Source organism: Ceratina calcarata, unplaced genomic scaffold (genome assembly GCF_001652005.2).
Source record: "Ceratina calcarata isolate Rehan_Ccalc_2016 unplaced genomic scaffold, ASM165200v1 scaffold294.2, whole genome shotgun sequence".
Taxonomy (NCBI): domain Eukaryota; kingdom Metazoa; phylum Arthropoda; class Insecta; order Hymenoptera; family Apidae; genus Ceratina; species Ceratina calcarata.
Window position 1 is genome coordinate 264,129 of NW_017151812.1, and position 10,990 is coordinate 275,118.

A 10,990-nucleotide genomic window follows, 5' to 3' on the forward strand; every position below is an offset into this window, starting at 1 on the left:
CTATATCCGCGACTCTAACGAATCCTTTAGACGTTGCGAAAACTAGAATAATGTTATCGAGTACAACGGTGGGCAAAGATGAAACGAGAATTTCCGTAATGCTAAATAGGGTTTATCGAGAATACGGCATTAAAGGGTATGAATATGTGACTACGTTCTTTCTCCTATTGCGCAAACATTAATTGACGAAATATTTCCAGACTCTTCGCAGGCTTTTTACCAAGAGTCGGTGGTTTCACTCTCAGCGGTTTTATGTTTTTCGGTGTCTACGAGAAAGTTAGAGAACTTTGTGTATCAATTTTATCAACTTAATCAGACGATGTGTCAATAAATATAAAATAACAAACAATATCTTGTCGTACGTGCTACTATTGTATAGCCCAAGTGGACAAATAGTTTAGATAAATGGTAGTACTATATATACTATAAGAAGTTTATATACTGTTGACTCTTATCGATAAGGTACTCATAAAGAGATTTTTACTTGATACATCATAGCAATTCTTATTACAGATCTCAAGGAGAACAAAGAACTTGCTTGTGCAATACAACAAAATGAAAAGATACATACACCATCTTGCTATTAATATTAATAGTAAAACGTGCTACAGTCTTCTATAAGAAGCTTTGACTTCTTATTGACATAATCAAAAATTATTACTTACTTACTTTTTGAAGTATCTTTTTACGTATATCCCAATTAATAAATATTTCAAGAAAAAAATTCGACGTATATCGAAGGAATGTAAAATATAATGTATATTTAAAAATAATCTTCAGCGGTGTCTTTCTTACATTTACATGTAATAATGTGTCGAGATATACTATACTACACATTAATTTACACTTGTAATGTTCACTTGTACAAAGCAATACCAAACGAAGCGTGGGACGCATGATAATTTTAAATTTGTTTCACCTATTTACAACAATTTGTTCTTTTGGACTGATTGCTTATTTCAATTGCTTCCTCCACTTTTTGTACATTTCTTGGGTCAGACATAAAGTCTTCTGCTATTTCATTGAACAGCTCAGCTACAAAAATGTTTTAATAAATATCAAATGTTAACACTTATCGAATAGATATTGTCTATACCCTTACCAACGTTTTCTCCAGTTTTACTAGACGTTAAAAACAATTTAGCTTGTATGCTTGCAGCATATCTTTCTACAACGTCTATCTCAGGACATGGAACTGCACCGTGCTCTAAGATATCCTTTTTTGTAGCACAAATGTACACTTTACAGTCTTCCTCTATATCTCTCAGCTCCCTTATCCAATATTTCGCTTTTTGAAACGTGTCCGGCATTGTAATATCGTAACAAATAATAGCTGCCTTCGCGCCGCGATAATATATTTTACACATAGCATCATATCTGAAATCATACATGCGCGTAAGCTACAACTGTTAGTATAATCCAACTAATTTCTAGTATTATATGAAAACAATAATAGACTTTGAAGAATACCTTTCAGTGCCTGCTGTGTCCCATATTCCCATGATAATCTTTTTTCCATCGATTTGCATTTGCTTAGCAGCAAACACAGCACCTATAGTCTAGGGAAAGCGGAACTGAGTTAATTTGTTTACGATGCACCTCTTAGACAATTCTCAGTGCAAATCTTAATTTTATTTTAGAATATTCCTTCCATGTCGCGGACTAAGAGAAACAAGATGGCTTAAATTAGTATAAGCCCTAAGTCAAAACAATTCTCAGTTTTGCTATTTTATATCAATTTTGTTAAAATGATTTTTTGCTGACATTCTGATAAAAATAGAACATACATCCCCTGGGCAGCAACTGCAGCCATTGCCGCTTTAACTGTTTCTTCGTCGCCCAGGAATTTCATAGATACAACAGGTTTGAAATTCTCATCCAATTCGTAGATGAATGGAATACCAGTTGGTAAATTCAAACCCATAATCTGATCATTGGACATTTCTGAAAAGCAAAAAACAAAATGCGATTAATGCACATACTAATTAAGGAGTACTGTCGCGCTAACAACTAATATTGACAATTCTTTATAGGAATAAAAAATTTGTGATCTTGTGAAACTTCAAATGTGTTTCTCGAACTCACTGGGAACATAATTTTGATAAAATAAAAACTTACGATCCAAGTGCTTCACTATGCCACGCAAGCTATTTCCATGAGCAGCAATGATAATTTTCTTTCCTTCTTTCATTTGTGGAATGATAGTATTATTCCAGTATGGCAATGTCCTTTCAATAGTCAATTTCAATGATTCGCATTTAGGAAATTCTTCTACCTTTAATTCATTGGCATATCTGGCATCCTTTACTATTGTGTCGTAATATTTATGATCTGGTTCCATAGGTGGTGGAGGTACATCGAAAGACCTTCTCCAGATATGAACCTGTTCTTCACCATATTTAGCTGCAGTTTCGGCCTTGTTCATGCCAGTCAAACCACCATAATGACGCTCATTCAAACGCCACGTTTTTTGAACAGGAATGCTCTCTTGACCTATTTCTTTAAGAATCGATTTCAAAGTCTCTTGGGCTCTCGTCAGCAATGATGTATGAGCAATATCAAAGACTAAGCCAGCATCTTTGATTGCTTTTCCAGCTGAGAGCGCCTCTTGTTTACCTGTAATTTTAAACGTACAACAAATTTATTCATATCTGTCTAATTTCTCTCTCACTATGAAACAATCGTAATATAAATATGTAATTAATTTATATATATATAGACGTAAATCCTGCAATCAAGAGTACATAACCATCCCGGAATACTTGAAACTGGTCGACCTTTTGCCCTTCAAGATTCTACTCTCTTCTCAAAGTTGCCGAAAAGATGACTTACCTTTGTCGGACAAATCGGCGTCATACCATCCGCAGAACAGATTTAATTTATTCCATTCGCTCTCGCCATGACGTACCATAACAATCGTGTATTTCGACATTTTTTTACTGCTAGAGCTACCGAAACGTGGAGACGAAACACAACTCGTGAACAAGGATCTCTGTTCAATATTTCTGCACAACTGCTCTCGACGAGATCCCCCTCTACTTATCACATTTGATCGCGTGAGCACTGTGTTCAAAATTTTGCACAAACGCATTCTATTGCCCGCTCATATCTCCACGCGATTTTCTTATTCTAATGATTAAATATATTCGCCCTTTTATTCTTAATGCTCGACATTATTTATTAATCTACCAACGTGCGTTCACAAGCATTGATATTTCGGTTTCGGTTCTTTATTCACTTATTTCGGCGACCGCATATTTCGCGCCACTGTAAATCGTTACGTTTACGGTCAGTTTTCACTGTATTTGTTGTGCGCGATCGCGGTATAACGTATAACACGTTATAAAAGACAATCGATTTATAACGTTCGATTAAACGAATGTTAAAATATAAATATATAATTATTTGTGTACAATCCTTTTATATTCATTGCAACGCAGTTTTTCAATATTCGAAAAGCTTTCCCAGTGGAAATTAAGTGAAAGATGAAATAACCTTTATGAGAGAAAAAAATATTGTTTACGAATTTGAAATAATACTATGAAAATAAGACAGGAGTTCTTATAATGCATGTTGATTTATAGCAAGAATCTCTCAGATAATTGTGTATATAATGGAACTTCTAAATGATCGACAAGTGGATAATACTTCCTTCTCGTTAGATACGAATTGTTTACAAATCTCGTGCAACTGGCAAATTACTAATAACAAACAGTTCCGTGATGCTTTGACTTTGGAAGCTTCGCCTAAAGAGTTTTTGAAGTAATTCTCGTTCATCAGTATTTGCGGATTTTATGCATTTATGAAATTGAATGGGCTGAAAGTACAAACATTGCATAAAAGTATACAAAATATAAAGAGCAAATGCATATTGCAGTACTTAAATGATAAAGGAAATTGCAAACCATAAATCTTGTATTTTGCATAAAAACCTGTTGTCTAATTTTCTTGTTTCCTCTCATTCTAAATATAATTATGCATTTTTTACTTTACAGAACTGAATACGAGGATGTTGTTTCTCTGGAAACGTGCATATCTGTGCAATCATCTGATTCAAATAGCGAACCGTGTATGATAGATATAAAATTAACTAATGGCCAAAAAATCACACAGATTGCCGTTGTTTCCGAAGCTTATGTATTAGAATTCTTCAAGCAATTTGGAGAATATGACACGACAAAGTTTGCAGAACTGATAGATAAGTTTGAAGATACTTCGGTCTACTTTGTGGAAACAACAATTCTTCCATATACCTCCGAAGCTAGTATTAAGGTAGAAAGATTGTACACTGGCCCTGATTAATATTTAAACACACTTCAAAATGGTTTTAATATTGGACCAACCAATTTCATTTTTTTTTAATGTTAGAAGACTGTGTATGAGGAAAAGCGGAAAAGTAATGTAGTTGTGAACTGAAAGGTCAAGGATGAGTAAAAGGATGAAATCATGGGTTGGAGAGAGGATCAAGTCAAATCTATGACTAATATGTACACAGTCTTATCTTGTGTGATTCATCGCTACTGCTCTTAAACTAAACATCAAATTAACAAAAACAATTTAAAATTAAACTATGTAAATTATATTTATGTACAAAGTTTTATGAATCTCTAGGAAACTAAGTCTCCTAATATCTAAAGAAGAATTAAGTAGATTGGTCAATATTAAAGCAGTTATTCCGTTTTTAAGTCTGTTCGAATATTAATGAGAGTCACTGTACATAAAATGTATTTCTTACGTTAGAAAAATGTAATCAGAAATTTCCATGTGATTTCAGTTCGTGAAAACGAAAAATGAAAATTCAGTTATGTGGATATATGGTATAAGACTGTATTTAACAGAGCCCAGCACTGAATGCAATAACGTCTCTCCGATACAATTTAATCCTGAGATAATACAAAATTTCCTAACTAAACTTAATTTTAATGACAAAGGGAACAATGCCACAAATAATATTCAGTCATGTTATATGAATATTTTGAACTCATCTAGAAATAGAACCAATGAAAAAGAAATAGCGCAATCTGCGGATGAGAAGGAATCGAATAATACAGATATAATTACGTATATCGATAAGAAGTGTCAAGAAATGGAAACAAGACTAATGAAGAGAATCGATGAAATGGAGCAAAGAACCAATGCAAAACTTGATAGTATTTTGAATAAATTACAAACACTGCAATAGTATCAAGTGACCTTCCACTTTACAGACTTCACGATACAAATATACTTGTATGTATATAATGACAATACGTATTTAATTTCTCTATGTATTAAATCTATACGCATAAAATAAACGATTTTCGAAATGGCATCCTTTCATTTCTATGTACTTATTCATTTTCCTGCTCGTACATTCAAAAACTTTTCATCTTATAAGACACATGTACATATTTTTAACTTCATCTAATTTAAACTGCGATCAACTTCCTTTAACATATAGAATTGTTCACGTACATGTAAGAACGTACGAAAACTCATATTAAATATCTAATTCTACTGTTCAGATTAAATTTTATACAAGTATAAAAAAGCATGGAACTATAAAGCATAATAAACTTAAACTTCATTTGAATTAGTATCGTTATCGTCTTCTGAAGGATCCCACAAGTGGAGCTGTTTCCTCCACGATCGTACCATACCATCCCATCCTCTTCTACTATATTTAATATACTTTGGTGGCGTTCTTGGATGTTCTTTTGTACGTTTTTCTCTACAATATCAATACAAATTAATACGTAACACTATTCCTTGGAAAACATTAATCAGAAAATGCTTACTTAGGCACAGCCTGAATATATCTATCATAGCCAATAGTATTTTTTCCGTAATCTATCTCCTTTTGCCTACGAGCTAATACTTTAGGATCTGTTTCATATTCTACAGATTTTCTGCCACCATCCGAGGAATTAGTAGTGGAACTTGAATCACTAGAACGTCTAATTCGTGAGATTTTAGTATCCTCGTAATATGTTTGGTTTTCTCTAAATCTTTTGCGGAAACCATTTCCATCTTCTGGCTTGTTCCTGATATTATCTTCATACTTTATACCATATACATTATTTGCTTGTCTTTCTTTCCATTTATATCTATCATTAACTTTTACGGTTGAACTAACAACTTTTTCATTTTCCTCAACTTTATTAACGCAGGTAATAGAATCCTTCGTTTCTGTAGGTTTGTTCTTTGGATCTTCTTTATCAGATTCTATTACACTACTCAATGCGTTAGAGCTCATACAAATGGCTTCGTTGAGGAGATCATCGTCTTCATCAGTCATTTGAACCAACGAATTATGCGTTTCTATTTCCATTTTAATTTCTTTGAACGTACTTTAAGATTGACTACAATAGAACAATTGATCGATTTCAAGCGAAAGTGGTTATTTACTCGAGAGAGGAGCCTGATAAATACGTGATTATCTTACCTAACAAGAATAACCTAAATGAATACACTATATTAAAACATAACAGAAAGAAGTTAATCACGTATTTCTAATATGAAACTGAAATATTCGGATGCTTGAAAAGGCTGTCACGTTTCTTCTCCTTGTATTATGAAGTACTAAATGTTCCCGCGCGCGAAACTATTTGCACTTGTTCGCAGTAGAATTCGTCCGTACGTGTTTTGGGAATTCTACGGTACGCGCCTTTTCTGGTAGTCCTAAGTTCTGGTGCACCTTCAGGAATTACATAAATACGGTTGACACTGCTATATCAAAATTTCTATTTACCTTTTCTTACACTTTTATAAATAATCGTTAAAGAGCACTGATCTGTCTTGCGAGAAAATAATTCTTCGAACGTTCTCACTTATTCATAAAAATGATAACTTTTGCCTCTTCGTTGATTGGTCATTCTGATCTCATTGATCTTTTTCCAGTGTTGAATTTAAATTAGGTTGAACGATTTCGAATTCTTTCGACGCTGTTGATCTTTGTAAAACATGTATATTACAAGTACAACGGCGACGATCGACCAAAATTTCATTTCTGTCAATGTTTCTTCACCATAACTTGTGTAATGCGACTACGTCTTATTTATTTCAAATTCAAGTTTCGTTTTGCGAAATTGAATATGTCCATTTACTAGTAATCCTACCGTCTCTTGTTTGACAAGCTCGCATCCCCTATTCGGTAATTACAAATTAATTCACGATGATCAATTTATAGTGACTAACGAAAGCACGAAAATTTAAGATTTTAAAATTGATTTTTATTGTACAGATTGAAATACATTGTTTACAGATTAAATGTCAAATTTTTACAGATTATATAGAGATTGAATATCATTTTATTTGTATGTTTGCTAAAGAAATGTATAATTGAAATAATCAATAAATTAATGATTTTTCTTTAAGCAAACTGTAAAACGGTACTTAGCAATTATAAAAAATTGTTATAATTACATCAGAAGTTTTGAGAACAAGAAAGAAAAAGGAGAGATCAAATATCCGAATACAGGTCAGTATAAACTGATGATACTATCCAGCCTGAATATGGGAAGAACAAGGTCACCTAACTGCCCACCCAACACCCACATTTATGACCATACCTTCCCAAATCCTCGGACGTGGTCAATTATGCAGGAACATGTTTTTTTAATATCCAGATGAATTCCTTTTGTAATAAAAATAAAACCTAGTCACCTGTTCGTTCAATTCACAATCGCGGGACGAAGACTAAACGAGCTCTTTGAAAATTGAGGAGGAAAAAATGAGGAAGCTAAAATAAATACTTAAATCGTTTTTAAGATTTTTGCCAATATATAAACAAATATTTCCTCTTTATATAATAGTAAAGATTAGAATAGGTAGTGTCATCGTTTGTGAGTAAGAGTATTGCAAGAATTGCAAATTTATAGAATTTATATGAAATAGAGTAAGGAAAATAGGGTCTAGAAGAGAAGATTCAAGCATGGACCTGGGGCATCGAGTCCATAGGTTCAAGCTGTACCCTCATAATCAAAATTTTCTTTTTGCTTTCATCAAGAAATACAGGTGTTGTCCGTGTATTATGAACAGCGGACTTTTGGATGCCGTTGTAGCAGGACTACTACCTTAAACAGTATCACGAATATTGTTAGTCCCACGTTTTTGATATATCCTGTATAATGTAACGGCATCCACTTTCGGTGCCTGCGGGGAGCGCGAATCCGCTGTAAGTATAATCTCAGTCAACGGAGAGACGCCGTCTCGCGTGGATCAACAGGTGTTTCCAAGTTGGTACAAAGTGCATTCACCAGCATGGGTGAGTATCTATTTCATTCACGTTAACTCATCCGAAATGAGTTTAAAGTTTGTTGCGTCCGACGTGGAAAGTAAGGTACGTGCCGAGAATCACCTGCACAAATAAAAGTTGAAACCCACGCAACAATACCTTGCGTCTTCGTTTAGGTATGCGGGATGAGACATGCTAGCATGTTAGGCATTGCGCTTATGCTGTCCACGTAACATTATTAATACCCGATTCGTCCATGATGTTTTTTAACAGTTCTAATATTTTTAACGAAATTGTGTGAACATTTTTTACTTTCGAACATCACAATTCTTCATTTCTAGTTTCAAGTTTAATTATTAAGTTTAATTATTTCAAATTATTGACAATCGTAATAGAAATTATGAATGATCCAGGAACGAATAAAATTCTAAACAGAAAATGAACAGATTTTGTCTTTGAACGTTCCACTAAATGTTAATTGAATTAAATTGTAAAATCATTTTCGAAATATTATTTCTATTTCATCTAACTTGTAACCAACGACACCGCAGTCAACGAAATGTCAAAAGGGTATCAGTTGAACGTGTCCTGAGGCAGGAGCTGGATCGAATGCACCACGCGGAACCGCAATAGGCGACCTCGTCGGCCTTGGAAAAGACGCGCTCGACTGATGCTTAGGATCGATAGTAGATCAGACGGATAAAAATAATGTCTAGCCTGAGCGTACCCACCCACATGCCATTTGCAGTTAGATAAACTAGAGGCGAAGATCAGTTCAAGGGAAGCATAATGCTTTTCCCTTGACTTGTATGCATCTCATTCCACGATCGCTATAAATAATTGATTATATCCTTAGTAGTTCTTTCGATGCTTTTTTCGTTGAGCCGTTGTGATGAGGAAAAGAGAGCACGGCATTGACTCTTTCTCGCAGTGGCCCAGTTTACTTAATAATGATACATGCCCATAAGTTATATCTTGCGTAAGGATTCAAGTTTTTTACTTCAGTTCTCTTATACGTAATCGATATCGCTCATTTTCGTTTCTTCTTTTTCTAGAAACCATATTATTTCGTCACTTTCCCTTTCGTGCAGAAAAGGTGCATATTATTTATCGTCTGTTTATTTTTCAGGGAACATGTACACCTTCTGTCTGATGACTATGCTCATGGTAAGTATTAGGTAGATACCTATCTCAACGATCGTACTATCCTACTTTTCACTTCCAGGAGTAATTATTGTTGGTATACGCGTTATAATTTGGTGAATCCAATCAACCGGGGAAGTTATCATTGCACAAACGATCATAATTAATCGTACTACCACGATAATTCACGTGTTCCGCATTCAACTTTTGCACTTTCTTTGTTCTATTCCTCGATTTTGCATAACTCTAGTCGAACTCGAGAAAGAAAAACTGCGTACTTTGCTTTCTTGCGTAAAACTCGGAAACTCGCGCGTTAAAGAATATTGATCCTTTCACGAATGGAAAGTAAAATTAACGATTCAAGTACGAATCATGTTGATTGAAAACGATTCTACAGCTACTTCAATAATGTTTATTTTATTTCAAATTGTAACTGTATTCCTGAACATGCGATCACGATTTAAAAACTTTCTCTAAGTAAAAGTTGGTAACAGATCATTCGGAGTAGTGAAATAAATTCTTCAGACGATTCTCCTGACCGCGGAGGCTGGCGATATGATGCGGAAGAGCATCGTGTTCGACAAAAACACACCGGACGTATTCTACTGTCCGCAATCGAAGCCGACTGGCTTTGAGAAGATGATCGTGAACGCGAAACCGTTATCGAGACTCTGCCAGTTCGAAGGGAAACCGATCCCGCCTGATTACAAGAGCGATTGTTATAACGACGTGGACGAGACGGAATACGCGTGCAAAGAGAAGTACCGGATCATGGTGAGTCATTCGCGAAGCCTTGAAATTTTGCGAAAGGCGGTTGGTCGAACAACGGAGAAAATTCAGCCACGAAACGGCGAACGAGGAGTTACATACTCGGGTGCAACCAGTTGGGATGAATCAGATAAGATAAAAACACAATCGTTTGATTAAAGGGAGCTTGTTACATGCTTCAGCTATATTTTACGAGTTTTGCATTAATGCGATTAAGTTTTCGTGGAACGAGGTCTAATTGAAAGTCGATAAAAGAATCCAAGTATTAAACAATTGGGAAAAGGCTTTGAACGGTTACGAAATTCATATGAAATCCGACAGAACTTTCAATTGGACTTGAACGAATCATGCGGATCGATTAAGCTAAGCTAAGTTTTATTATTGATGCACGCATCATGCAATCATCGTCAACTCATAACATCATGTGCATCGTGTGTAACGCGACTGGTGTCGGTTTTGTTTTCTTACAGAAGCGATTCAGAAACAAAGCAGAGGAGGATGAAAACACCGTGGACCACTTCATTGAGAAGTAGATGTGAAATTGGCACAGCGCGGCCGAAGAACGCGTGCAATTTTGCGAAATGATCGCGTCGGGTCCCCCGCTAATGCTCAAGCTTGCAATTTCCCATTCTAAAATCTTTTTCCAAATTAGCAATCCAATCAAATAATTCATGGATTAATAAAACGTCCAATATTGTACTACAACATATGACAGTATTATACGAAGACATTTTTTTATACGCATTTATTTATGTTCAGTATTTAATGTTCGTCCGTTTTTTATCTACTCTTGAAATTAATCATAACGATTGGATTTTATACCGGTGCTCTGGACTTTCCGAGTTTGGTGGCCGGAATCTGTAT

The 10,990-nt window shown here is 34.8% G+C and overlaps 6 protein-coding genes across 11 annotated transcripts; 3 read left to right on the top strand and 3 right to left on the bottom strand.

The window, feature by feature from the left end:
* The first annotated feature begins 7 nt into the window (after positions 1–7).
* Positions 8–773, top strand: LOC108623926 (S-adenosylmethionine mitochondrial carrier protein-like). Of its 2 annotated transcripts, XR_001916570.2 has the most exons (3): positions 8–136; positions 201–408; positions 514–773. XR_001916570.2 is itself a non-coding variant. In XM_026812714.1 (2 exons), the coding sequence occupies exons 1-2, from the start codon at positions 51–53 to the stop codon at positions 310–312; spliced, it is 198 nt and encodes a 65-aa protein (XP_026668515.1). In that variant the 5' UTR covers positions 8–50; the 3' UTR covers positions 313–349. The 2 variants fall into 2 exon arrangements, 1 of the variants encoding a protein (XP_026668515.1); XM_026812714.1 differs by lacking the exon at positions 514–773 and having other exon boundaries at positions 201–349.
* On the bottom strand, positions 736–1,775 carry LOC108623924 (ras-related protein Rab-24). Its single transcript, XM_018022795.2, has 3 exons — positions 1,471–1,775; positions 1,103–1,377; positions 736–1,035 (listed from the first exon to the last, which is right to left on the bottom strand). Exons 1-3 carry the CDS (start codon positions 1,527–1,529, stop codon positions 920–922), a joined length of 450 nt encoding a protein of 149 aa, XP_017878284.1. The 5' UTR covers positions 1,530–1,775; the 3' UTR covers positions 736–919.
* Pglym78 (phosphoglyceromutase 78) lies at positions 1,637–3,053 on the bottom strand. Its single transcript, XM_026812669.1, has 4 exons — positions 2,833–3,053; positions 2,119–2,616; positions 1,765–1,944; positions 1,637–1,662 (listed from the first exon to the last, which is right to left on the bottom strand). Exons 1-4 carry the CDS (start codon positions 2,930–2,932, stop codon positions 1,637–1,639), a joined length of 804 nt encoding a protein of 267 aa, XP_026668470.1. The 5' UTR covers positions 2,933–3,053.
* Positions 3,054–3,088: 35 nt separating this feature from the next.
* On the top strand, positions 3,089–5,314 carry LOC108623922 (uncharacterized). The gene is made up of 3 exons (XM_018022792.2): positions 3,089–3,762; positions 3,996–4,272; positions 4,775–5,314. The coding sequence occupies exons 1-3, from the start codon at positions 3,614–3,616 to the stop codon at positions 5,180–5,182; spliced, it is 834 nt and encodes a 277-aa protein (XP_017878281.1). The 5' UTR covers positions 3,089–3,613; the 3' UTR covers positions 5,183–5,314.
* Positions 5,311–6,992, bottom strand: Slbp (Stem-loop binding protein). Of its 4 annotated transcripts, none has more exons than XM_026812705.1 (4): positions 6,741–6,992; positions 6,425–6,676; positions 5,778–6,341; positions 5,311–5,710 (listed from the first exon to the last, which is right to left on the bottom strand). In XM_026812705.1, exons 3-4 carry the CDS (start codon positions 6,308–6,310, stop codon positions 5,557–5,559), a joined length of 687 nt encoding a protein of 228 aa, XP_026668506.1. In that variant the 5' UTR covers positions 6,311–6,341; positions 6,425–6,676; positions 6,741–6,992; the 3' UTR covers positions 5,311–5,556. The 4 variants fall into 4 exon arrangements, with proteins under 4 accessions (XP_026668506.1, XP_026668505.1, XP_017878282.1 ...); XM_026812704.1 differs by having other exon boundaries at positions 6,731–6,992; XM_018022793.2 differs by having other exon boundaries at positions 6,425–6,992.
* Positions 6,993–7,961: 969 nt separating this feature from the next.
* On the top strand, positions 7,962–10,984 carry LOC108623925 (uncharacterized). 2 transcript variants are annotated; one of them, XM_018022796.2, is made up of 4 exons: positions 7,962–8,245; positions 9,345–9,382; positions 9,884–10,132; positions 10,597–10,984. In XM_018022796.2, exons 1-4 carry the CDS (start codon positions 8,242–8,244, stop codon positions 10,657–10,659), a joined length of 354 nt encoding a protein of 117 aa, XP_017878285.1. In that variant the 5' UTR covers positions 7,962–8,241; the 3' UTR covers positions 10,660–10,984. The 2 variants fall into 2 exon arrangements, with proteins under 2 accessions (XP_017878285.1, XP_026668511.1); XM_026812710.1 differs by lacking the exon at positions 7,962–8,245 and adding an exon at positions 8,599–9,194.
* The last annotated feature ends 6 nt before the right edge of the window (positions 10,985–10,990 follow it).